General features: G+C 55.1%; 1 protein-coding gene across 1 annotated transcript; it reads left to right on the forward strand.

Annotated features, from left to right (window-relative positions):
* On the forward strand, positions 1 to 25748 carry PCSK9 (proprotein convertase subtilisin/kexin type 9). The gene is made up of 12 exons (XM_025389942.1): positions 1 to 646; positions 4437 to 4628; positions 7090 to 7213; positions 12939 to 13072; positions 13306 to 13447; positions 16652 to 16848; positions 17932 to 18115; positions 18643 to 18816; positions 19106 to 19254; positions 20080 to 20257; positions 21949 to 22130; positions 24285 to 25748. Exons 1-12 carry the CDS (start codon positions 83 to 85, stop codon positions 24498 to 24500), a joined length of 2436 nt encoding a protein of 811 aa, XP_025245727.1. The 5' UTR covers positions 1 to 82; the 3' UTR covers positions 24501 to 25748.
* Positions 25749 to 26921: the final 1173 nt, after the last annotated feature.

A 26921-nucleotide genomic window follows, 5' to 3' on the forward strand; every position in this document is an offset into this window, starting at 1 on the left:
ACGCTGTTTGGGGAGGGCGAGGCCGAAACCTGATCCTCCAGTCCGGGGGTTCCGTTAATGTTTAATCAGATAGGATCGTCCGATGGGGCTCTGGTGGCGTGATCTGCGGGCCCCAGGCGTCAAGCACCCACACCCTAGAAGGTTTCCGCAGCGGCGTCGAGGCGCTCGTGGTTGCAGGAGGGCGCCGCCGCTCAGTTCAGGGTCCGAGCCTGGAGGAGTGAGCCAGGCAGTGAGACTGTCTCAGGCGGGCCAGGACGTGTCGTTGCAGCGGCGGCTCCCAGCTCCCAGCCAGGATTCCGCGCGCCCCTTCGCGCGCCCTGAGCCTGAACTTCAGCTCCTGCACAGTCCTCCCCACCGCAAGGCTCAAGGCGCCGCCCGCGTGGACCGTGCACGGCCTCTAGGTCTCCTCATCAGGACGGCAACCTCTCCCCTGGCCCTGATGGGTACCGTCAGCTCCAGGCGGTCCTGGTGGCCTCTGCCGCTGCCACTGCTGCTGCTCCTGCTCCTGGGTCCCGCTGGCGCCCGTGCGCAGGAGGACGAGGACGGCGACTACGAGGAGCTGGTGCTAGCCTTGCGTTCCGAGGAGGACGGCCTGGCCGACGCACCCGAGCACGGAGCCACCGCCACCTTCCACCGCTGCGCCAAGGTGCGGGCGGAGGGGTGGCAGGCCTGGGGGAACCCGCAGCCGGGACGGTGCGATGCTGTTTCCTCTCGGGTCTCAGTTTCCCCCCATTTAAGAGAGGAAGTGGGGTGCAGGTCTCCGAGGGCTCTTCGCTTGGCACGATCTTGGGGACTGCAGGCAAGGCGGCGTGGGAGGACGGGTCGTGGGGAGCGCGGTGGAGAGCGGGGACGGCCGGCCTTTCGGGGACTTGCGGGGGCGTGCGGCTGCGCTATTCAGTGGGAAGGCTCGCGGGGTTGGGAGACTGCGAGGCTGAGGGAGGGCGGGCAGAGCACTGCCAGGGTCTCCTGCCCAGATTTCAGACTTTCCGCCTCGCCGCGGCACAGGTGGGTGAAGAAGTGAATGCCTGGAAAGCACTGGGAACGCACCAGACACAGAGAAAGTGGGCTTGCCATTATAGTGGGTTCCGATTCGGTTTGGGAAATATGGGCAGCGGAGGATGGAGGGCCTGGAGAGAAGGCCCTACCCGAGACAGGAGCGGGGTGGGAAGGACGGCAGATGCTGGGAGCGCGAGGCAATTTCTTTACGACACAGAACTCATGCTGTAGTATTCCATCTGTTTCAATTGAAGAAAAGAACCAGCTGAAGGGGCAGGGGAGAAGGGGCGGAGTTATTCTCGAGGCCCATTGGTGTCTTTTAGGACTCAGGCAGGGAAGGGCCTTTGGTGCTCTGGAGCCGGAGGTGGCGCGCCTGGTACTGGGACCCCGCAGTTGAGCCCGGCGCCTCAGCCCACCTGGCTGTCTGCCGACCGACCGAGGGTGAGGCGAGTTTGCTCAACGACTCTGCCAGCATCTGGCCCTCAGGCTGTGGGAAGCTTCTTCCCGGGGCGGGGTCACTAGTTTTTTCTAAGTATTATCAGCCCAGGACTTGGCTGAGGTTCTGTGTCCCCCAGCTTGGAGTCAGATCTGGGGTTGAATGATGGCTTCCTCTCACTAGCTGTGGTGCTTGACAAGCCACTTATCCTTGAGCCTCCATTGCCTAGTCTTTAAAAAGGAAGTGACAATCCTCCCTAAGGGCTCAGTGGCAGCAGATGGGGAGATGAAGGGAAAGTTCTGTTGACCATGAGTGACCTCACTCATGCAAGCCCAGGGAGGGATCACTTGCAGTTTTGCCCCTGTCTGCAGCGTGACCTGTTGGTGACATTGTCTTTGCTCCAAACTACAGCTCCTGGGGCAGAGGGGAAAATTCTGCCGCTCACAGCTGCCTGCCCCGTCTGAGCGTTCTGGGTGGCAGGATGGCAGGTCCTTACTCAGCTCAGTATAGTCCTCTTCCTTGTTCCCTGAGCCTTTGACTTTCTAGAGGGATGTTGTGGGGTTGTGGCCAGGATAAGAAAAGGCACTTCAAGTTACCACTGCTCCAAAACGACTGTTCTGGAAATAGTGAGTACCCCATCCTGAGAGGCGAGTAAGCAGAGGCTGTATGACCACCTGAACCAAGCCCTTGAGGATGTTTCTCCTCTGGTGGAAATTTGGAACAGGAGCCTCCTCAAGTTCATTTATTCATTCATTCAATGGATATTCTGTGGGAGTCGAATTTAGAATGAAAATATTTTTTGGCAAGCAGAAAAGAATTTTTAGACCAATCCTTTTGTTTTAGTCATGAGAAACTGAGGCTCAGAGAGAGGCGGTCACCCCAGGTGCATTAGAACTGGGTTTCCAGAACTCACATTCCACTGCACAGAGTACTCTCCCAATTCATTCGATTTTTATTTAGCGGAAGGCATTTTTAGATGAATCTTTGAAGCATTAGTAGGAGTTCAGCGATGACGATGTCAGGAGAATTTTATTCTAGGATTAGGAGGTACCATGAACAAAGGCACAGAGCTGGGAAAACCAGAGGTGGAGGATAAGGAGCACATGTCCACAGTTCTTTTTCTTTTTTTGAGATGGAGTTTTGCTCTTGTTGCCCAGGCTGGGGTGCAATGGTGCAGTCTCAGCTCACTGCAACCTCCACCTCCCAGGTTCAAGTGATTCTCCTGCCTCAGCCTCCCAAGAAGCTGGGATTACAGGCGCCTGCTACCACACCCGGCCAATTTTTGTATTTTTAGTAGAGACGGGGTTTCACCATGCTGGTCAGGCTGGTCTTGAACTCCTGACCTCCTCAGATCCACTGATTTGTCTGCCTTGGTCTCCCAAAGTGCTGGAATTACAGTTGTGAGCCACTGCGCCCAGGCTCCACAGTTTTTTATCCACCTTCTGAAATGTAAAATGTTCTGAAAACCAAAAGGTTTTTCTGTGATTTATTTGATGGTAGCATCTGACGTGAACTGACATGAGATTATTTTTAATCTAGTTGTGTGAATATGTGTATTCATGTATTTTGCTGCATAGATTACATATGCAGCTCCAGATTCCTCCAAGCAGGCTCTCTGATTGCCCACTACTGTCTTTCTAAAATCCAAACAAGTTCTGAGGTTCAAAACCGATTTGGCCCTAAGGCTTTGAGTAAAGGGGGTGAACTCTGTTCTACTCTGACTGGAATCCAAGATGCATATATACAGAGATGTGGGTGGTGAGGCTGCAAAGGTAGGTTGAGGTAGGGGCCAAGGAGGAGCATGGAGTTCGGACTTGATCCATGAGGCTCTGGGGAGCCAGTGAAGGTTCTTGAGCAGGTATGTCTGCCTGAGAGCAGCTGGAGCAGACGAGAGCTAAAACCAAACAAATCACCTGCAGATCGTGGCTGCTATAGTTTGTGCCCTCCAAATCTCATGTGGAAATGTGGTCCCCGGTGTTGGAAGTGGGGCCTAATGGGAGGTGTTTGGGTCATGGGGGAGGAACCCCCATGAAAGGCTTGGTGCCATCCTTGTGATAATGAGTAGATTCTCCCTCTATGATTTCCCTTGAAGGCTGGTTATTAAAAAGAGCTTGGTACCTCCCTCTCTTCTCTCTTGCTTCTTCTCTTGCCATGTGATAGATCTCTGCACATGTAGGCTCCCCTTCACCTTCTGCCATCAGGGGAAGCAGCTTAAGGCCCTCACCAGAAGCAGATGCTGGTGCCATGCTTCTTGGAGAGCTTGCAGAGCCATGAGCTGAATAAATCCCTTTTCCTTATAAATTACCCACCTTCAGGTATTCCTTTATATAGCAACACCAAAGGACTAAGACAGTGGCCCTGACTCTTCTCTCTCTTTAAGAAGTGTTGTCTTTGCTCACTTAGTCATCCCTTCTGCCTGCATTTGTAGAGCATCTGGATGGGAGATTTCTACAACCGTCACTCTTGATCTTCCCAGCAGGCCTGTGTCATACGTACTATGGTCTCCACAATACAGCGGAGATATCTGAGGCCCAGAGAGGTTGAGTGACTTGCTCATGGCCACACAACCAGTAAATATTAGAGCTGGAATTCAGGTCCACAGTTTCCTGGCTCCAAAGCCATGAGTTTTTCCCTCAGTTTATTCTGATTGGGGCAGGGTGGAGGAGGTGGCCTTTGGGCAGGGCCGCCACGGGTAACCAGGCCCATAGAGAGCTGGCTGCAGGTACAGAGGAAAACCTCTTGTCGAGTGCGGCCCATGGTTCCCATTTTTGCCTGACTGGCACATTTGAAAGTGTTATATAACTATGTGAATAATAATAGTTGGCCTATATGAGTTTTTTAAATTTGCTTTTGGGTCCGCATTTGGTAACTTCTTTACCACTTACTACACTCTGTTGTGTCTCTTTTGTTGTAATTCTAATTTGTAAGTAGGGATGAGATAAAGTACACATAGGGTTTACTGGGTTTCTTCCACGTCATCATGTTCCTCCTTGCATGGGGCCAGGATCCGTGGAGGCTGCCCGGCACCTATGTGGTGGTGCTGAAGGAGGAGACCCACCGCTCGCAGTCAGAGCGCACTGCTCGCCGCCTGCAGGCCCAAGCTGCCCGCCGGGGATACCTCACCAAGATCCTGCATGTCTTCCATCACCTTCTGCCTGGCTTCCTGGTGAAGATGAGTGGCGACCTGCTGGAGCTGGTGAGCCACCCTTTCTGGGAATGGCACTTCCTGATAGGGCTGGGCCACTGCATATACACTGGGGACTGTGCTCAGCAGGCCTATTGCTGAAAATCAGAAGGGGACAGCAAGTATGTATTGAGCACTTATTGGGTACCAAGCACAGTAACCACTGGCTTTCTGTATGGAATTCCCTTTAAGCCTGGCCATGCCCCAGTGGTATGTCCATCTTCATTTGAAAGTTCAGAGGGGACCACACAGACAGCTAGGGGTAGGACCTGGATCAAACTCAGTGGTCTGCCTGCCAGCCATTCTTATGCCAATGCATCTGCTGCCTATGGAAACCTTTAGGGACAAGGCCCTGGGATGTTCAATGGAGCCTGAGTCATTTTATAAAAAAGCATGACTCAAGGGTCTACAATTTCTTTGAGGCTGCTGCTATCAGAGTAAAGACCCTACTTTAGGACAGGGTGGCCCTCCTCCCTCCTGGATGTCACATCTTTGGTGGAGAGGCAGAAAGGAGACTGGGTATTCTCCTCACCCTGGCCCTAATGCTTCAAATCTTAAAAAAAAACCTTCTTGTTTTTGCTTCTGCCCCACCTTCTAGCCCACCTCTTTTCCTGGCCTCTCACTTGATGAGAGCGTGTGTCATTTTCACACTGATTCTCCACATGGCAGGGGGTGCTTCTCAGCCTCCTGCAGACAGTGAGGCCCAGGGTCTTGCCCAAGGTCACACAGCATGTAATGGGCAGGGTCAGAGTCTGGACTTGGGTCTCCTAGCTGCACTGTACTGCTGCTCCACGGGTTAATCAGCTCAGCATCCCGTGGCTGAACAGCGACCTCATACCAAGGCCTGTGGGACCATGACAGGGATTGATAGGGTCCCTGCCTTAGGAACCCGTAGTCTAAGTAAAGGAGACTGACAAGTCAATGCCTTCCATCAGTCTGCTCAACACACATTTACCAAGCGCCTACTGTGTGCTGCAGAGGCGAAGATGACACAGCCCTGGCCTTTCCCTCGAGCTTACAGTTCAGAAGGAGAGACTGATCAGTGACCGCCAGTACAGCTGACTATGGGACAATGTGCTCAGCATTGGGGCGAGACGAAGAAGGTACCCGTATAGCACCAGATGACAGGCACAAGCCCCACAGGCCAGGGCAGCTGCTCAGAGGAGAGTAGGCCAAGCAGAAGCCAAGCAGAAAGCTGCAGGCATTTGCCATCGAGACCTGGGCTTCAAACTGGGCATCATACCAGCCTGGGTTTGAGTCCCACCCAGCTCCTTATTAGTTGTTTAACCCTGGGCAAATGCCTTCACCTCTCTGAGCCTCATTCCCCTATCTGTAAACCAGTTATAATAATGGGAACATTCATTTAAGGACTAAATGAGGTTGTGAAGCATTCAGCAGATGCTAGGTATGGAAACTCGCCAAAGTGGGGGCAGGTTAAGAAGCCTCTGGGGATACCAAGGCATCCAGGGACTAGTTGTGGCAGGAAGCTGTTACCACTTAGGTCTGAAGGGTAAGGAGAGGGAATAGTTTTCCCTCTGCCCAACTGGAGCTGGTGGCATGGAGGAGAGGCTGCCCGTGGGGAGTCACCTGAGGGTTCACCGCTGCCATGCGCAGGGAGTCAGGAGGTAGGGAGGGAGTGGGGCAGATGCATAGTTTTTTGTTTTTGTTTTTGTGTTTGAGATTCTGTTGCCCAGGCTGGAGTGCAGTGGTGCCATGTCAGCTCACTGCAACCTCTGCCTCCCGGGTTCAAGCAATTCTCATGCTTCAGCCTCCTGAGTAGCTGGGACTACAGGTGTGTGCCACCATGCCCAGCTAATTTTTGTATTTTTAATAGAGATGGAGTTTCACCATGTTGGCCAGGCTGGACTCGAACTCTTGACCTCAGGTGATGCCCCACCTCGGCCTCCCAAAGTGCTGGGATTATAGGCGTGAGCCACCGCGCCCAGCTGCAGATGCACTCTTGTCCCTCTAACTCCTGCTGGTGCCTCCCATTAGCTGAGCCTAAATGGAGGCTTTGCAAGGGAGCTGGTGCTGCAGTTTGCACTGAGCAGGCTGGAGAAGGCTGGGGAATAGACTGGGGGACAAACCGAATCGCCAGTGCTGTTATGTCATGATTTAGGCATGGTGTCCAGGGCCTGAGCTTCACTCCATGTCCATCCTGCCCAGAGCCTTAGCACAGCCTGGCTCCCAGACAAGATGTCAAGTTCAGAATCCTTCCTAAAAGGAATCCCTTGTGCTAGGCCTTGTTGCAGGGATATGGGAGTGCTGGGCTCTCAGCCTGATCAACGAGTGAGAAAACTCAGGCTCCTAGTCTGTTCTCCGGGGCACCAGAAGGGAGTGTGCCGGGACAGGGTGGGAGGCTGCTGGGCTGGGATGTGGGGACAGGAGTGATCAGGTGAGGCCAGGCTGTGGCTGTGTTTGCTGCTGTCCAGATGGCTTAAGCAGAGTCCCCCAACCTCTCTGGCTTCTGCAGGCCCTGAAGTTGCCCCACGTCGACTACATCGAGGAGGACTCCTCTGTCTTTGCCCAGAGCATCCCATGGAACCTGGAGCGAATTACTCCTGCACGGTACCGGGCGGATGAATATCAGCCCCCCAGTAAGACCCTCCATCTGTGCGCTGCCCTTTCACACCTGAGCTGAATCCATTTGCTCTGCTCTGGCCTTGCCTCCCTGCCAGTGGTTTCCACTTCTTGGGGGGCTTTGGGACTCAGCACCTCCACTGACCCCTTTTTTTCTGTCCCATCCCCAACCCCTGCAGCCCCCAGTGCCTGCCTTCCTGTTGCTCCACAAATGCAAAAGTCTTGCCTTAAATGATCCTCTTTTCCTCCTTGTCTCTTGTTTTCCTCTTCTCTCCATTTGGAATGGCCCAGCAGGCTGCACTTACCTTGGAAGGAGGGTTCATCTGATGGTGACTCTACCTAGGGCCCCTCCCCAGGCCTCTATAACTCCCAGTGCCCTGCAGACTGGACCAGACCCCTTAATGGGACAGACACAACCCGGACTGGGATGCCCCTGCCTAGCTTCCTGTTTTGCTGCTCCCCCTGCCTCCAGCTCTGTTTGGCTTTCTGGATCTCCTTGCATGGCCCACTTTGTGTCTTCCCTCTAGGCCTTTCCTTCCACTGTTCCCTCTGCCTGGTGTGGCCTGACTGTGGGAGGGAGGGAGGAGGAGCAGCCATGGAAAACAGTCTGCATTCTAGCAGGGCCTTGCAGGTGGCAATTCAGTCAGGGAAGACTCTAGATGCACCTGGCCTGAGGAGAGGATGAAGGGTTCTAGTTGGACTGTGTTAAGTTTGAGGTGCCCATGGTGTGAGGTCTGCAGCTCAGTGCAGAGATGATGCAACGTGGTGGGTCCGTGCAACATGGTGCCAGGATGCAGAGCTTGGGGCGAACTCAGCTTCCACCCCTTACCGGTTCTCGTGGGGTCTTGGGAAGCCACTTCGTTCTATTAGCCTTGTCTTTCTTGTCTGTAAAATGGGCACATAACCCTGTCCCTGTCCTTCTCACAGGTTGCTGTGAGACTCCAGTGAGTTGAAGGGTGTGCAGATGCTTTTGGAAGTGAAAAGTTGGGGGCTTCTGTGTGACTTTGCATACTGTATGACCTTGCATATGTCTGAGTTGCTGCCATTGCAACAGATCAGAGCTGGTGGGCAGGGGGTGGAGATAGGGTTTGTGTGGGGGACATCCTCTGGCAAGGGTGGCAGTAGCAGAAGCGAGGGGCCTGGTTGGTCATGTGTGCTGACCTGACCTGGGCAGCCTGTGGCCAGGGAGAGGACAGCTCCTCTGTAGGAGGAGCCTGTTCCTTTCCAACCAGGCAGGACCTCTTCTGTGGATTCCTGGAGCCCCCTGCACTCCACATTGGTGCTTCAGGGACCTCCCGGAGCAGGCTAATATCAGAGACTGAGAGGGACACTGGCAGAGGGTCACAGAGGCCCCAGTCCAGGCAGAAGACCAAGAAGATCTTGCCCCCTAAGTTAGTTTCCTAGCACTGCTGTGACAAACTACCACCCCCTTGTTGGAACAAGTTGATTCTCTGCAGTACTGGAGGCCAGAAGCCTGAATCAGTGTTGGCAGGACCACGTTCTCCCCGGGAGCTCCAGGGAGAAGCTTCTCTTGTCTCTTCTGTGTCCCAACAGCGGCAGCACACCCATCCCAGCCTCTGTCTTCACACAGCCTTCTCTGTGTCTCTCTCCTCTTCATTGTCTCATAAGGACACTTGTTGTTGGATTTAGGGCCAACTGGATCATCCAGGATGATCTCATGTGGAGAACCGTAACCACATCTGCAAGGACCCTTTTTCCAAATAAGGTCACAGCCACAGGTGGTGCGGGTTAAGATGTGAGTGTACCCTTTGGCAGCCACCATTCCCTCCTCTCCCTTGGGCCAGAAGCAGACGTGGGGCCCTTTCCTCCCCATAGGATGCCCATGGATTGTCCCCCTCCCCACTTCCCCCGAGTGTCTGTGGGAAGTGGCAGGAATGGCAGGCAGGGGTGTGGAACCCCTTCTGGAGTCACATCAAGGGCTTGGCTGGAGGATGTCCTCCTGGAGCTGTTGCGCTGGCATGGGGCAGGCTGGCTGGGCCCAGCAGCAGCCTCTTCATTCATGGGGAGGCCACAGGCATGGGCCCTGGATCTGGCTGCCGCCCTCAAACCCAGACTCTGCACTCTTAACTGTGTGACCCTGCACACATCACTCACCCTCTCTGATCCTCAGGTTCCTAGGTTCCTCTGCAAAAGCGAGGGAATAGTAAGCCTCGCGCTGGGGGGCTGTTAGGAGGGTTAAATGAGTTATTGCTGTAGCATGCATTTCTCTGTCAGGTATTGAGTGAGGTGCTGTGATTTTAGCCCTGCATTTTTCTTTTCTTACCATTCAACAATAACGTCTTGAGCACCCACTGTGTGCCAGGCACCGTATTAGGTGCTGGGGATACAAAGGTGAATGAAATGGATGTGGTCTCTTTCCCCAACAGTGTATCCAGAAGATTAATCCATTCCTTAAACAAATGCTACTCGACACAAATTAGTTCTGGATAGGCTGAGAGCTCTGAAGGAGTGCAGGCAACTGTGAGCCTGTGTATTCGGCAGAAGGATCAGGAAAGGCTTCCTGGAGGAAGCGCTGTTCCAGCCAAGACCCACGGGGGCATTATTAACCAGGCAAAGGGGACAGTGTCCAAGCAGAGGAATCAACATGGACTGAAGCTGTGAGGCAGGAGGGAGTGTAGCCTGTACAGAAGGGACTGAGGCTGGTGAGACCAGCAGGGCCTGGGTGACCTCCAGGGCAGATGTGAAAGGAAGAACTTGGCCACAGTCTGAGCTTCTCAGGCGCATGGCAGGGCTGCCTGGTGAGAGCTAATGAGCTCCCTGCTCTGGAGGTGTGCAAGCAGGACTGGGCTCCCACCTGCCAGAGGCCGCAGAGCTTTCTGTACCAACCCAGAGGCTGGAAGAGGCCACTCCAAGGCCTCTTTGCCCCTGAGAGTGGTGGCTTTTCTTGAGGCCACCTTGCCACGCTGTCACAGGGAACTAGCAGCCTCTGCCTCACCCAGGGGTTTGGAGGATAGAGGGGGGCCTAGGAAGGGCCCCAGAGGCCCTGTGTCCTGTCCGAGCTGAACCCCTTTCCAGCCTCTCGCTGGAAGGAAGGCCAAGGATGTTCCTGTGGGGGCTTTGGCTTGTGCTTTCCCTCCAGCTGCGGAGGCCGTGGTGGGGCTGTGGGCCCTGGGTGGGCGTTCCAGGCTTACAGCCTCTCTCCTGGCAGTGTCTTACCAAGAGCTGCCCCTTCGCCAGGCCCACCTGCCCTCTGCTGGCCATGCTTGCAGCCCCCTGATCCTGTCCCAGCAGGAGAGTGCGCTGGTGTCAGCGGGCAGGAACTGCCTGTATTTTGAAGGTGTGGGGCTGCGCTGGGGCCACACCCCAGCAGGGATGTGACCTCACAGTGGTCACATCCTCTTGCAGCGGACCCCAAGTACAGCTTCTGGAGCAGATGGTGGTCCCAAGCACAGGTGGGACCAGAAAGGATTGTCACCTGGGCTAACTCAGCTGCGGCCTCAGTTCCCTCCTCACACACGACGAGCAGCATGGACTGGAATCCTGCCCAGCAGGCCTTCGGCTTGATGTGCGTTGTGTGGCTTATGTCCAGGTGGGGAAGCAGCTTCTGTGCTGTCTTCTAGATGAGCCTGTATCCCCTGGGCTGTCTGCCAATGTATCCAGTTGTCCCGTCAGCCTGGAAGCTCTGAGGGAGAAACTTGGGCTGCTTCCTAAGCACCTGTATCCCCTGTAGCCAGCTCAGGGCCTCTGCTAGGAGCAGACTGAGCATGGCCTATGGGCCTGGCACCATCTGGCCTCTGCCTACCTTGCTGGCCTTGTCATGCGTCTGCCCCTCCGACATTCCATAGCCCAGTTCAATATCTAGTGGTTCCTCTAGGGTGACCAGCACCCTTTGGTCTCCACATGTCTTCAGGTCGGAGCTCACAGCGCTCTCAACTACCCCTTCCCAGTGCAGCACCGGGCACGTGGTAGATGCCTACTGATGAGTGAAAGCTCCTAACACACTCAGAGAGCAAGGACTCTGCCTCATCCCGCAGCCTGGGAGGACAGGCAGACTGCCGAGGACCTGCCCAGCATGCTACAGAAGTAACCGAAGTGCGCATGGGCACTGATCAGTGGAGCGTCCTGCTGAGACTGGAGGCCATAGGGCAGGGCGAATAGTGTCTGTGCAGGCTGGGGACTCACAGTTCGGACTGGGCCCAGCCCTACTGCCACAGTGGGTGGGTGCGAGGATGTAGGACTGGGAGCTGACCTTGCCTGAAATTAGTGTGGGATCTCAGAGCAGCCACTGAATTGCTCTGTAGTGGGCTAAATAGTGGCCCCCACAGATACACGCACCCAGACAGAGCCTGTGAGCCGGGCCTTATTTGGAGAAAAGGTCCTTGTAGATGTAATTAAGCATCTCAAGATGGCATCATCTGGATTATGCGGTGGGCTGTAAGTCCCGTGATGTGTCTTTATGAGCGAAAGGCGGAGGGAGATTTGAGACACACAGGAGGGGCCACTTGGAGACAGAGGCGGAGATTGGAGAAATGTGACCACAAGCCAGGGAGCATCAGCAGCTACCAGAAGCCGGAAGACGTGAGGCAGGGTTCTCCCTGGAGCCTTCGTTGCTGAGTCTGGGAATTTGTTATCGAAGCCATAAGAAGCGACGACACTCCCTGAGCCTCCCGTACTTGCTCACCTATCCTGAGATGAGAATCTCTACTCTGCAGCATATTTGGAGGATCACTGCCGGGGACACAGAGGTGCTGTTCAGATGGCACTTCAGAAGACTCAGGAGACCCTGGGGCAGGAGTAGGTTGATTGACAGCCCAGAGGGCTACCATCTGGTTCCACCTGAGGCCCTGCTTCTCCTGGCTGCAGGGGTTCCAGGGCCAGGCCATTTCCGCTGGCGCAGGACTCTTCTAGCAGCAACCTGCCTGAAGTCTTCCTCTGGCCTGGCTGAGAGTTTCTGAGACCCGCGCTGGAGCGGAGGTGCTTCCTTCCTTGCTTCCCTTCTTCCTCCCTCCCCTCTCCGCCCAGTGGGCTGGACCTGCCTTGCATCTGTGAGCTCTCCCTACTTTCTCCTACACCCCAATCTTTGTCCTGCACAGGCAACTCCCTCAGTGAGTCTCTTGCAGCTTTTACCCCAGTGCCGGCTTCTTGGATAATCCAAACTGATCCAATTAGGTATAGGGTAGGCTCTCGGTGACTGTTTTCTCTGAGGCCATGACTCGTGTGAGGCGGAAGCAGCCCCTGTGAGCCCTTCTGGTAGCTTGTGGAATGCAGAATGCTTGGACCTGGAGTCAGGAGACCCAGACACACATCCTGTCCGAGCTGCAGCTTCCTGTCTCTAAAATGAGCCGACCAGCGCAGGCGGCCAGACATCACTGTTATTCTTTGAGTCTTTAAATCATGTTGTCTTTCTCGCAGACTCGGTGAGCTGTGAAAAGCTATAATAGGGGCTTTATTTTACACTATGATATTATTTCTTGAACATTCATATTATTGTTGGATATTGATATTAATATGAAGGAGCAGGATGACTTGGGTCCTTCCTGGCAGTAGCATTGCCAGCTGATGGCCTTGGACAGTTATCTGCCCCCTCTAGGCCTCCCTTTCCTTGTCTATGAAATATAGAATAGGATCTAGCGTGCGAGGATTTTTTTGGAGGTTCAATGAGTGAATATATTTAAGGTGCTTTCACCAGTGCCTGGGATGTACTCCACAGTTTCTGTGTGTTAACTATAAGGTTGACTTCATGCTCATTCCCTCCTCTCCCACAAATGTCACCTTGGAAAGAAGGAGGCAGCCTGGTGGAGGTGTATCTCCTAGACACCAGCATACAGAGTGACCACCGGGAAATTGAGGGCAGGGTCATGGTCACCGACTTTGAGAGTGTGCCCGAGGAGGACGGGACCCGCTTCCACAGACAGGTAAGCACGGCCCTCTGGTGGGAGGGCTGCCTCTGCCCATATCCCCATCCTGGAGGTGGGTGGGGACTCCCGTCCAAGAGTGTTGCAGCTGTACTGCTGGGCTACAGCCCCCAGCTGTCACTGTCCCCTCCCTGCCATCAGTTGTGGGAAGGATGTTCATCCATCCAGCCACCTACTGATTTGTTATGGGGTGGGGGGGTCTTTCTTATGTGGTCCTTGTGTTGGCTGAGCAGGCCAGCAAGTGTGACAGCCATGGCACCCACCTGGCAGGGGTGGTCAGCGGCCGGGATGCCGGCGTGGCCAAGGGCGCTGGCCTGCATAGCCTGCGCGTGCTCAACTGCCAAGGGAAGGGCACGGTCAGCGGCACCCTCATAGGTGAGTGATGGCCCCAGACAGTGCTGGTCTCTCTCCATCTGGACCTGGCCTGGGAAGTGGCTTGGGCTGGGCCCAGGGAGAGCTAGTCTCCTAACCAAGAATGCTGTGGCAGCCTCTGCCGCAGAGCCAGAGAACCAGAGTGCCAAAGCTGGCAGGGTCCCTAGTGACCACGAGTGCAGATGAAGAAACCCAGGCCCCAAGAGGGTTATGCAGGTAGCCCAAGGAGTGCAGACTTGACCCTGGGTCAGTGACCTTTCCACAATTCCACACTGCTCCCCTTTTCAAATCTGGTGACATCTTTGTGTCTTTTGTGATGTTATCTTCAATGTGGAGGGACTCGAGGTGATCTAAGCAAACTTCTTCTATCTTCTGCTTGCATACTTCTGAGACCAGGGGACTCACTTACTTGCATGACTGGGCCCTGCAGGTCACACTGGCCAGGCAGATATGGTGGAGGAACTGGCAGAGGACTTTTTCTAGACTATGACTATATTTAGTCCATCTGGTGGCCCCCCTGTGAAGTCCAGCTGAGAACTAGGACTCCGGGGGCCTGTGGACAGAGAAGAGGGAGGGTGCTCTCCCTTACTGACTTCCTCCTGTGGCCACTGAGCAAGGCCTCTGTACAACATGCCCTGGGGCTGGCCTTGCCATAGCTGCTGAACAGTTGATGAAACCAGTCCAGAGAGGGGAGGTGACTGCCCAGGGTCACACAGCTCAAGCTGATGACCTCACTGGGAAAGGTGCCAGCTCTGGGCAGCAGCTTGACTTCCACTGCAGGCCCCAGGCCCCAGGCCCCAGGGTCAAACACTGGCTCTGGAGCTAGCGGAAGCAGCCCATGGGTCTGTTTGAAAGGCTGAGGAGGCCCAGGAGTCTTCCCTGTGTTCCACCAGTTCTGCCCTGAGACTCTCCTACAGAGTACAGGTTTCGATGTTCAGTTTTAAAGGCAAGAATCAATAACCTTCGGCCCCATCAGGTGACCCCTTGTGCCTGTCCCACCCCTTTATTGACTGACCTCGGCTCAGTCAGGCCAGTTCCTGAAGGTCAGTGTGTGGAGGGGAGGCTGTTCTTTCCCAGAAAGGCCTTCCCCAGGCCTGGTGCTCTGGCCTCTGGAGGACTTCCTGGAGAAGTCCCTTCTTTGGCATCCCAGTCAGTGTATGGGAAGCCCTTACTGCATGACCTGGCACGGGGCAGGGGCTCAACAGTCACTACTGCCTTCCTTGCCGCTGCCATTTCCTCCTCTGTAAGCAGGTGATTGTGTGTCGAGTCTGAGCACAGAGATAAGTACACAGCAGGTGCTTAATAACTAGCAGCTGCAGGCTGGGCGTGGTGGCTCACGTCTGTAATCCCAGCACTTTGGGAGGCCGAGGTGGGCGGATCACCTGAGGTCAGGAGTTCGAGACCAGCCTGGCCAACATGGTGAAACCCCATCTCTACTAAAAATACAAAAATTAGCCAGGCGTGGTGGTGGGTGTCTGTAATCCCAGCTACTCGGGAGGCTGAGGCAGGAGAATCACTTGAATCCAGGAGGTAGAGGTTGCAGTGAGCCGAGATTGTGCCACTGCAATCCAACCTGGGTGACACAGCGAGACTCCATCTGAAAAATAAATAAATAAACACATAACCAGCAGCTGTAAATGTGGCTGTTGTTCTTCACCTCCACACTCAGTGCCACTCCGCTCCCTTCCTCCGTGGTGTGAGAGGCCTCACTAGCTGTCTTCTAGGAGGAGCACGGCTGTGAGATTCCAGCTCCATCCTTGGCCACAGCTCCTGGAGACATCTCAGAGACCAGGATCTGGAAGGCTCCCACACCCCATTTGACAGGGGAGAAACTGTCAGCTCCAGGTCCCCTTGCACATCAGGGCCAGAGCTGAGTTAGGCTCTCAGTCTCCAGGCCACTGGGCCAGAGCTCACAGGCTGGCAAAGGGTTAGAACTGTTACTGGTGGCTGGGTGTGGTGGCTCACACGTGTAATCTTAGCACTTTGGGAGGCTGAGGCTGGCAGATCACGAGGTCAGGAGATCGAGACCATCCTGGTGAAACCCTGTCTCTACTAAAACTACAAAAAATTAGCCAGGTGTGGTGGTGGGGGCCTGTAGTTCCAGCTACTCAGGAGGCTGAGGCAGGAGAATGGCGTGAACCCGGGAGGCGGAGCTTGCAGTGAGTCGAGATCTCTACACTGCACTCCAGCCTGGGCAACAGAGCGAGACTCCGTCTCAAAAAAAAAAAAAAAAAAAAAAAAAGAGCTGTCACTGGTGACAGTAGCATGAGGTAGATCATGGTCTACACCAAAATGGGGGATGTAGTGCCACTGAGGCCAGAGGGAACCACACCCTCAAGGGTGGGGAGTTATGGTATGGGGGGTCCTGGGCGTGGAGTCTTTTAATTCTTCAGACAATCCTGGGAGCAGCTGTCCCTGTTTCATAGAGAGTGGGGTCACACAGCTGGTGAGTGGGCAGCCAAGACTCTGTTCAAGTTTGTGTGGGTTCAACATTTGTGGCCACGGTGGAGGGGCATCTGAGCCAGGCCTCAGAGAGTGGCAGGGGGAAGTTGGGTGGGGCAGGGCGCCCTTCTCATTCTTCCGAGGCTCATCCTCTCGGTGCCTGCGTTTCCTGGAAAGGGATAATAAGGTTATTGTGAGGATCCCCTGAGTTCATATATTCAGACGCTTAGAGCCAGGCACACAGAAGGGCCGGGGTTGGCTAGTTTGATTGCTGAGGTAATTGCTAATATCTTCCAGTTTCTATTGGTCAAGGTTCCGCAGAGAAGCAGAGCCAGTAGGATGTATATATTAAGAGTTTCAAGGAATTGGCTCATGTGACTGTGGGGGCTGGCAAGTCTGAAATCGACAGGGCAGGCCAGGCAATTCCTGCAGAATTTGATGTTGCAGTATTAAGTCCTAAGGCAGCAGGCCTGGAGTAGAATTCCTTCTTCCCTGGGAGGCCTCAGTGTGTTCTCTGCCGGCCTTCAACTGATTAGATGAGGCCCACCCACGTTATGGAGAGTAACCTGCCTTACTCAGTCTCCTGATTTAAATGTTAGTCACATCTAGAAAATATTTTCGCAGCAGCATTTCCACTGGCTTCTGACCAAACATCAGGTCACCAAGTTGATCCCCAAAATTAACCATCACCCTGTGCCTGTAAGGGAGGGGCTGGGAAAGGGGAACAGTTCTCCCCAGGGGGTGACCTAGGTTTGTTCCTCCCAGGCCTGGAGTTTATTCGGAAAAGCCAGCTGGTCCAGCCCGTGGGGCCACTGGTTGTGCTGCTGCCCCTGGCGGGTGGGTACAGCCGGGTCTTCAACGCCGCCTGCCAGCGCCTCGCGAGGGCTGGGGTTGTGCTGGTCACCGCTGCCGGCAACTTCCGGGACGATGCCTGCCTCTACTCCCCAGCCTCGGCTCCCGAGGTAGGTGCTGAGGCTGCTGCCCCAAGACGGGGGAGCGAAGGGCAGGCGGGCCCCGTGGGCTTCTTGCAGCACGTTCCTGGAGGCTGAACCCTTCTGGCTTTGGAAGGAGTCGCCAGAGATCCCCGCCATGCAGGAGGCTGGGGAGGAATGGGCTCGAGCCTCCATCATCCCAGAGTCTGAACAGCAGTGACCCCGCCACGCCCCCACGTAGCGGCGCCCACGTAGCCTCGCCCCCACACCCCGTCCTGGCCACTCTCCCTCCTGAGGGTCTCCTGGTAGCCGCCCCCTCCCCATCTCCCTCCCCAGGCCCTGCGTCCTCTGCCCAATAGTCTTAGGGCCCGCCCAATATGCTTAGGGCCTCCCCACTATCCAGATCTCTCTGCGGCTGCATGACTGACCACTTGAGCAAGGCTAATGTGAATGGGAACAGTTGAGGGCTCAGACCTCACCCGAGGGACATCCAGAGAGTGTGCCGCAGGGCCGCGCACAGACACGGGGCCTCGGCCCTGAGGAGCTGGGGGGCAGTGACCGTCCCTCTGACCACCGCTCCTCCAGTGTCCGGACACTGCGGGTATCTAGGGGAGAGAATCTTGTTCCACTTCAAGTCTGGAACTTCAAGTCCGTGTGTGTGCGCGCGTGCGTTGTGGGTGGGGATTGCGGAGCAGAAGCATACCTGACAGCGGTAACCTAGATCCTCCCTGGCCTCTGAGGCTTCCCTGGCAGCCGAATTTAAAGGCATCAAGCAAACAAAGCCCAACACGTCTCTGCCTTGCCCTCTCAGTCTCCCACCGTGGCACTTAGAGGCACCTGATACACCGAGTAGTTTCCTATCTCCCTCACTAGAATGTAAACTCCACAGGGGCATTGGGAATGCTGCCTGGTAGGGACAGAGGGGAGCACCAGGGCGGGGCAGGGGTGCCAGAGTTCTGCCTGGGGAGTCAGATTTTCCTTAGGAGGGGACATTTGAATGGGACCCAAACAGGTGTATAGCAGTTGTTCAGCCCAGCTGGCAAGGCCTCAGTTTGCTTCTGCAACCCCTCTCTTGGGCTCCTTTCTCTGCCACCTACCTCCTCACCTTTCCAGGTCATCACAGTTGGGGCCACCAATGCCCAGGACCAGCCGGTGACCCTGGGGACTTTGGGGACCAACTTTGGCCGCTGTGTGGACCTCTTTGCCCCAGGGGAGGACATCATTGGTGCCTCCAGCGATTGCAGCACCTGCTTTGTGTCACGGAGTGGGACATCGCAGGCTGCTGCCCACGTGGCTGGTAAGTCACCACCCCACTGCCTTGGCCACCGTGATGCTAACAGCCCTTTGGCAGTCAGGGTCTGTGCCAGGACCTCCAGTGCCAGGCTCTGTGCAGGGGGACCAGAGATGAGACAGGCCTGATGGTGCCTTCATGGACACTCAGTCTGATGAGGGAGGCGAGTGCACAGTGGGAACACGAGGTTAGGGCTGTATTAGAGGGAGCCCAGAGGAGGCACCTGCCCAGCCCGAGGGTCAGAGAAGGCTTCTTGGACAAGGGACATTTGATCTGGAGCTTGATGGATGAATAGGAGTCCCCCTGGCCGATAAGACAGCAACTACCAAGGCTTAGAGGTGTGACGGAAGGCTGTCTTACCTCACTGTGTGAGGGACTGCAGGCGGCTTACCTTCGAGAAGAGAGCTTGGTGTCTCTGTGTGTGCACGTGTTTTTGTGTGTATGTGTGTGTGTGTGTGTGCACTGGCAGGAGTCCCCTGCTGGGGCAGGAGGGTCAGGCCATCACCATCTTTCACCATTCACCCCTGTACCAGGCATTGCAGCCATGATGCTGTCTGCCGAGCCGGAGCTCACTCTGGCCGAGTTGAGGCAGAGACTGATCCACTTCTCTGCCAAAGATGTCATCAATGAGGCCTGGTTCCCTGAGGACCAGCGGGTTCTGACCCCCAACCTGGTGGCCGCCCTGCCCCCCAGCACCCACAGGGCAGGTAAGCAGGATGGCAGGGTGGGCGAGGCCAGGCTGGGGCTTGGGAGGTCTGTGTGACCTTGACAGTCTCTCCCCTCTCCCTTGTCTGTGTAAGGAGGATGACACCACCTTAAATAGGATTAAATGAGAAGGGGGCTCTGAAAGGGCTTTGCAATATTTTCATAACATGTTTTTATAGAGACAGTTGAGTATGTTCTTTAAGCCCTCCTCTCTCCTACCATGAACTAAAGATTTTTGTGGAGGTCCCCTCACTCCCAGCACCCCCTCCTCATCCCAGGCACTTTTTGCAGGTTGGCAGCTGTTTTGCAGGACTGTGTGGTCAGCACACTCGGGGCCTACACGGATGGCCACAGCCGTAGCCCGCTGCGCCCCGGATGAGGAGCTGCTGAGCTGCTCCAGTTTCTCCAGGAGTGGGAAGCGGCGGGGCGAGCGCATCGAGGTTGCTACCCCTCCTTCGTGTGTGTGTGTGTGTGTGTGTGTGTGTGTGTGTGTGTGAGTGCTGGGCCCTGAGGGACCCGCAGCAAGCCCCTCCATCCTCGACACTCCAGCTCTTCTGTAAGCTTACAGGGCTGGCCAGAGCAGGAGTGGGGCACTCCTCATCTCACGCTGCTGGGGGCCGCTGGAGAGAGCCACAGTGAGAAGGATTTCCTAGAGGCTGCAGGACAGTGCTGGATAGATTTTCAATGGGTGCTGGATGGGTGTCAGCGTGAGGGTCAGGGATCTGCTACTCTGGACTCAGCCATCTCTAGGCCCTTCTCACTCAGGTGCTCCATGGTTCTGGGAGCTGAGAAATCTCCCAGACTGAAAAACCAGCAAAAAAGGGGAATTGATGTGATGCTACAGGGTAGTGCACAGATGCCATCTGGTCGCAGCATTTTGGTGGAAGGGCAGTGCCCAGTCAGGAGAGTGAGGAGGGGCAGGCATTTCTGGCCTGGGAGATGGTGTCTTAATGCTTGTGTGGGAGGCAGAGTGGGTGGGGTGGAGCCCGCTGGGTCCTTGCTTTGGCCTCTTGGATTTCCCTGTATCTCCATTTTGAAACCACTCTGTGTTTGGAAGAACTTTTGAGTATTCAGAGCTGCCCATTGGCAGAACAGTCTACTTTGGGCAGGAGCGAGCTCCTTGTCCCCAGAAGGCTAGGAGCAGGGTCTGACTGGCCCCTGGTAGGGACACTGACGAGGGTGCTTGAGTTGATCCTGTCTAGTCCCTTTCTCTGTTTTCAAAGCCCATTCTAAAGCAGATTCCCATTTCTGTCTCTGACTCTCAGGCCCAAGGGGGCAAGCGGGTCTGCCGGGCCCACAACGCTTTTGGGGGTGAGGGTGTCTACGCCATTGCCAGGTGCTGCCTGCTACCCCAGGTCAACTGCAGCGTCCACACAGCTCCACCAGCTGGGGCCAGCATGGGGACCCGTGTCCACTGCCATCAGCAGGGCCACGTCCTCACAGGTAGGAGGCTGGGCCTGCCCTGGGGTGAGGAGAGTTCCCTTTCTCCTTATGCACCCACTGCCCGCGAGGCTTGGTCCTCATGAGTGTGATCCATGAGACTGGAACCCGACTTTCCATTCCATACTCTGGTTCTGTCACTTCCATGGCCTTTGACCCTGGGCAGGTGACCTTACTTCTCGTCTCAGCTTCCTCCTCCATAAGAGGGAAAAAGGTATCACCTGCCTCATTGTGTTGCGAGGAGATAGGGCACTGGCCTGGAGCATGGCAGGTGCTTTGCCTAAGGTGGTGCAGTTCAGGAGAGGCAGCTCCAGAGAGAGGACCCCAGCTGGGGCTGAAAGGAGGGCAGACCTCGGTTTGAATTTCACTCTGCCAGTCGATAGCTCTGTGACCTGAGCAAGTTACTTAACGTCTCTGTATGAGGAAATGATGGGTGCTAAGCACTTAGCTTAATGCTTGGACAATATAGATTCTAGCTATCGTTACTATTATTGTCATCACCTGTTGCTTTAAAATCCAGTCTCTGGTATAGGCAACTATTGATAGGCTACCCTGTGTCGAAAACATGTCCAGGCAGGTAGCAGGAAGTCACAGATGGGGACTCTTGGGGCATCAAGGGCTGGCGCCCCAAGGCTGAGCTGTTCTGGTTGGGTGGAGCGTGAGAGGTCTAGGAAGACAGTGGAGCTCCAGCCTGGAATAATAGGCTCAGAGTTGATTCTCATCTGAGCATGTCCAGGGGAGCCACTGAGGGTTTGGGAACAGGAAGGTGAGGGTGAGAACCTAACTCTGGGCACAGCAGGCTGGCATGTGGGATGGATGTTCAGGAAAGATGAGCGTAGTCAGGTGGCTGGTGCCCTTGTCCAGGGGAGAGGCTCCATCCAGTCCGGGGATCCTGGCTTGGAGGGAAGTCCGCCATGCTCTAATCACACTCCCCTTTGGAAGTGCTCAGCCGATGAACTCAGAGGCACATGTCAGTTCGAAGTCATGGAATCTCACTCTATGAGGCACACCTCAAAGAGCCCCATTTTGTAGCTAAGGGAACTGCAGGCTGGACATGCTGAGTGACTGCCCTGAGCCCTTGCATCTAGGACATACAGAATGTTAGTAACCACAACCCTACCATGTTCAGAGTACATGCCAGGCTCCATGCTGGGGCTTTACACGTGTCATCTTCACAGTGTCCCTGTGAGTAGGTGCGGTTTCTCTTTCCATCTTACAAATGAGTAAACAGAGCCTCAGTGTAGCTGAGTAATAACTATTTTCGGTTTCTTAGCCAATGCGTGTGTCTGACTCCTAAGCCCATGGAGGGCATCCCCAGGTGGTCCAGACAGACCCCAGCTTACCGTTGAACTTCTGCCTGCTGGCTGCCTGGGGAGTTTGGGGGAAGTTTGAGCATCTCAGGCCATAGAGCCCCTGCTTCACTGTCTCCATCTCTGGGTGGAGAGATGATGTTTTCCCTGAGAAACTAAGGCTCAGGTTGAATGGCTCTCCCATGGTCACACAGCTGGTCAGGAGTGGAGTTGAGAACACAGGAGTCCTGATGCTCAGGCCAGCATCTCTTATCTTCTTTGAGTTGTTTCTGGGTTTCCTAGCTCCTGCCTCACACTTTAAAGAAAGAAGGTCTGATGGGGATGGGCACTGGAGACAGAGCATTCCAGCATTTCACTATCTGAGCTGGCCTTCCTCTGACCCAGGCTGCAGCTCCCACTGGGAGGTGGAGGACCTTGGCACCCACAAGCCGCCTGTGCTGAGGCCACGAGGTCAGCCCAACCAGTGTGTGGGCCACAGGGAGGCCAGCATCCACGCTTCCTGCTGCCATGCCCCAGGTCTGGAATGCAAAGTCAAGGAGCATGGAATCCCGGCCCCTCAGGAGCAGGTGAGGAGGCCTGTGAGGACGGGTGGGTGGGGTGCCGTGGGGCGGTGTGAGTCTCTCCTGTGCAGCTTTTCTGGGTCAGTTTGTGCCACCACCATACCGCCATGCATCAGGGTGGCGGTTTGCCGGGTAGATGCTGTGGGCAGCTTCCGCCATTGTGTGGACAGTGTGTGTATGTATCTGTGTGTGGCTGGGTCTGTTTTTGCTTTTGTCCAGATCAGTAAGGTTTGTTGCCTGAGTACCCCACTCCACTTGGTGTAGAATGTGCATAAATTTGCCATAAAGAAATACAATATGCATGCATTTATTGATTGATCTATTTTTTTCTAAGATGGGGTCTTGCTATGTTGTCCAGGCTGGTCTCAAATTCCTGGGCTCAAGCGATCCTCTGGCCTCAGCCTCCCCAAATGTTGGGATTACAGGCATGAGCCACTGCACCTGGCCTCTCTGATCTATTTAACAAACCTGCTGGGACGTTCTCAGGGTCAGGAGCAGCACTGGGCTGTGAGGACACAGAGCTCACTCAGCCATGACCCAGAGGGGGTGCCTGAGCTGCATGCCGAAGGTTGTTAGCATGACCAGCAAGGCAAGAAAAGGCCCTGCCGAGATTAGCGAGGCACGTGCCAAGCCCTGGAATGTGAGAGCCAGGCCTTCTAGAAACCTGGGTGTGGACATGACCAACAGTTGCTCTGGAACTCTCCTTTTTAAAAGCCAGTGGGAGCTTCTTAAAAGGCAGCCCTAAGGAGTCCACTCTTAAATGAACTCAGACTCGGTTTTAAAATGTAGGCCGGGCGCGGTGGCTCAAGCCTGTAATCCCAGCACTTTGGGAGGCCGAGACGGGCGGATCACGAGGTCAGGAGATCGAGACCATCCTGGCTAACACGGTGAAACCCCATCTCTACTAAAAATTACAAAAAACTAGCCGGGCGAGGTGGCGGGTGCCTGTAGTCCCAGCTACTCGGGAGGCTGAGGCAGGAGAATGGCATGAACCCGGGAGGCGGAGCTTGCAGTGAGCTGAGATCCGGCCACTGCACTCCAGCCTGGGTGACAGAGCAAGACTCCGTCTCAAAAAAAAAAAAAAAAAAAAGCAAGTCTGTGTTGATTCTGGTCTGGATGGTGCATTCCTCCATAGCAAAAGACAGTGTTGTTCTTGGATCCACTTTCCCTGGGTGCACTGAGGGCTGCGAGGTTCCAGGTGCTCTTCCTGGCACTGGGGAGGGATACAGCCTGGACAGACATGTTGTTCTCCCTCCTGGAGCATCTATTTTAGTGGAGGAGGACAGAAAACAAACCAGTAAATTACAGAGTACTGAAAAGATGCGATGGAGAACACTATAGCAAGGAAGGGAATGGGGTGGGGGAGAAGTCAGGAGAGGTCTTGCTGAGAAGGTGGAGGAAATGGGCCATCAGGCAGGGAATGTGTTCCAGGCAGAGCAAAGGCCCCGGGGTGGGGATGCGCCCGGGAGTACCAGGAAACTAGAGGTGGGAATAGTTACGAGGTGGGGGATGCCTCAGAGGGGACAGGGCCAAGTCAGGTGAGACCCGAGGGCCACAGTCAGGAGTCAGCTGGGGCCACACAGGGGTCCAGCCTAGGGGGAGTGTGATCTGGCCTGGATCTGAACCTCTCACTGTGGCCTAGCTGCTGAGCTGAGAAGACATGACAAGCGCCTTGGGCAGAAGCAGGGAGACTGGAGGGAGGCGGTGGAGGGTCCAGGCGTTGGGGCGGGGCTCAGGCTGGAGTCTGAAGGGAGCCCGCAGGCCTGGTGGGTGGACATGGGTGGGAGAAGGGGAGGACGGCACCAAGGCTCAGGCCCCTGGACAGATGGAGTTGCCATTAAGTGGGATGGGGCAGGCTGTGGGGCCGTCAGTTTCAGAAGGAAGATGAGTTTGGCATTGGCATGGTAGGCATCTGTCTGTCCCCGCGCCCCTCAAACCAGGCATGAAGCAGGAGCTCACGTGTTTGGTCAGTGATGGTGCAGAATCGCCGGGGCGGGAGGTGCGGGGTGAGAGATATGTGTTTGTGTCTCAAATGGGCTCTGAGCCAGGGAGGGCTATCTGCCCCTTGGCCTCACAGCGGGATGTTGGAGGGAGAAATGAAGTGTAGGTGGGGGTCCCGGGCCATGCTGGACTGTGCTTTCTTCTCCTCGGCTCTGGCAGGTGATCGTGGCCTGTGAGGACGGCTGGACCCTGACCGGCTGCAGTGCCCTCCCTGGGACCTCCCATGTCCTGGGGGCCTACGCCGTAGACAACACGTGTGTGGTCAGGAGCCGGGACGTCAGCACCACAGGCAGTACCAGCGAAGAAGCCGTGGCAGCCGTTGCCATCTGCTGCCGGAGCCGGCACCTGGTGCAGGCCTCCCAGGAGCTCCAGTGACAGCCCCATCCCAGGATGGTGCCTGGGTAGGGTCAGGGGCCGGGTCTGAGCTTTAAAATGGTTCCAACTTGTCCCTCCCTCAGCCCTCCATGGCCTAGCCCGAGGGGACGGGGATGCTTCCACCTTCCTGGAGCTGCTGGCCTGGCCCTTGAGTGGGGCAGGCTCCTTGCCCAGAACTCACTCACTCTGGATGCCCCCTCCCCTGGTGGAGGTGCCAGGAAGCTCCCTCCCTCACTGTGGGGCATTTCACCATTGAAACAGGTTGAGCTGTGCTTGGTGCTGCCAGCTGCTCCCAAAATGCCAACATCTGTGGGCAGAATGGCTTTTATTGAGCTCTTGTTCGGTGCCAGGCATTCAGTCCTCACGTCTCCACCAAGGAGGCAGGATTCTTCCCATGGGTAGGGGAGGAGGTGGTAGGGGCGGCAGGGACAAGCATCGTCAGGGGGCGAGTGTGAAAGATGCTGATGGCCCTCATCTCCAGCTCACTGTGGGGAAGCCCCTTGGGGCTCCCTTGATTAGTGGAGGCTCAGCTTTCTGGATGGCATCTAGCCAGAGGCTGGAGATCAACGCATCCCTGGTGGTCATGGGCTGTGCCTTGGTTTCCTGAGCGACCTTTACTCTGCTCTATGCCAGGCTGTGCTAACAACACCCAAGGGTGGCCTGCAGGGAGCCGTCACCTAGGACTGACTCTGCAGTGTGCAATGGTGCACGCACCGTCTCAGCCAACCTGCTGCACTACCCAGCAGACTACACATTTGCACCCACCCCTGCTTTACAGGGGAAGCAACCTGGAACCAGAGGAGGCATGCCTGCCAAGCTCACACAGCAGGAACTGAGCCAGAAACCCAGATTGGGCTGCCTCTGAAGCCAAGCCTCTTCTTACTTTACCCCGCAGGTAACAGTGAGGCTGGGAAGGGGAACACAGACCAGGAAGCTCAGTGAGTGATGGTGGAACGATGCCTGCAGGCACGGAACTTTTCCCGTATCATCTAGGCCTGATTCACTGTGGCCTGATGGAGATGCTTCTAAGGGATGGTGGGAGGAGAGGGACAACTGTCCCTCCTTGAGCACCAGCCCCACCCAAGCAAGCAGACATTTATCTTTTGGGTCTGTCCTCTCTGTTGCCTTTTTACAGCCAGCTTTTCTAGACCTGTTTTGCTTTTGTAACTTGAAGATATTTATTCTGGGTTTTGTAGCATTTTTATTAATATAGTGACTTTTAAAAATAAAAACAAACTTTGTCCTGACTTTTGCATAGACTTGACTGCCTCGGGTGATGCCTTGTTTATACTAGGAACTGGGTAAGTTTGTTGAGTAAGCCAGGTACTTGTATCTTGAGTACAAGTATTGGGTAAGTACTGGTGATGTGAACTTATTCCCTGTGCCTGTCCTAGGAATGAAATGAATGTCTTCCTGCAGCTCCCCGGACGACCCTGGCAGTCAAAGTGCCTCCTCCTTGGTGACGGATGCCCTACATCCTAGATGCTCTGTTGTCCTAACCTCCCAATGCCCTTTTCATTCTTTTCTCCCCAGTTTCTGGCACAGGGCCTGGCCCAGAGTATTTATGGAATAAGTTACAGTGCCAGATGCTTCTGTAATGAGCCAGTGCTAAGTCCATGGCTATTTTTCATGATTTAAAATTCAGAACAGTCTCAGGTCGGGTGCAATGGCTCACACCTGTAATCCCAGTACTTTGGGAGGCTGAGGCTTGCATGTAGGAGTTCAAGACTCTGGGCAACACAAACGTCGTCTCTACAAAAAAAATTTTTTTAATTAGGTAGGTGTGGTAGCACATGCCTGTGGTCCCAGATACTCAGGAGGCTGATATGAGAGGCTTGCTTGAGCTGGGAGGCTGAGGGTGCAGTGAGCTGTAATTGCATCACTGCACTGCAGCCTGGGTTACAGAGTGCACTCTGATCCCATTCAATGTAGGACCTCCAGGCCCTCCACTCTAAGGCTGGTGAGCATAGCTGTCTTAAGCAAGTTGTATCTCTACACAGCCCAAGTCATATGGAATCTCAGGCAAAAATCCTCCCAGATTACATTTTCTGACATTTAGTGTCATATATGAAAAGCATTCAAGAGTTGACAGATGGCAATGGCTTGAACACCCCAACTGTGTATCTCTGCCCCTTGGAACCTAGGCCTGTTGTGCAAGCCTAGACTCTCTCTCCTTCCCCTCCCCAGGATCAAGTGTCAGCTGGTTAGATATCCACACGTTGACAGCTCTGTGATGTTGGAACAACTTGGTTCTTGCAGAGGGTTGGCAGGTGGTCACCAGGGATCAGGGAGGAAGGGGTGTGGCTTGCAGGAAGAGGAAGATCTGGACTAGCAAATAGGGAAGGGGACCCACGTGAGCAACGCTGGACACTAGAAATGAGACTGAGACCTGTGGGATCTAGCAATAAGCCCAGCGTGACC

This window comes from Theropithecus gelada, chromosome 1, assembly GCF_003255815.1.
Source record: "Theropithecus gelada isolate Dixy chromosome 1, Tgel_1.0, whole genome shotgun sequence".
Lineage (NCBI taxonomy): Eukaryota > Metazoa > Chordata > Mammalia > Primates > Cercopithecidae > Theropithecus > Theropithecus gelada.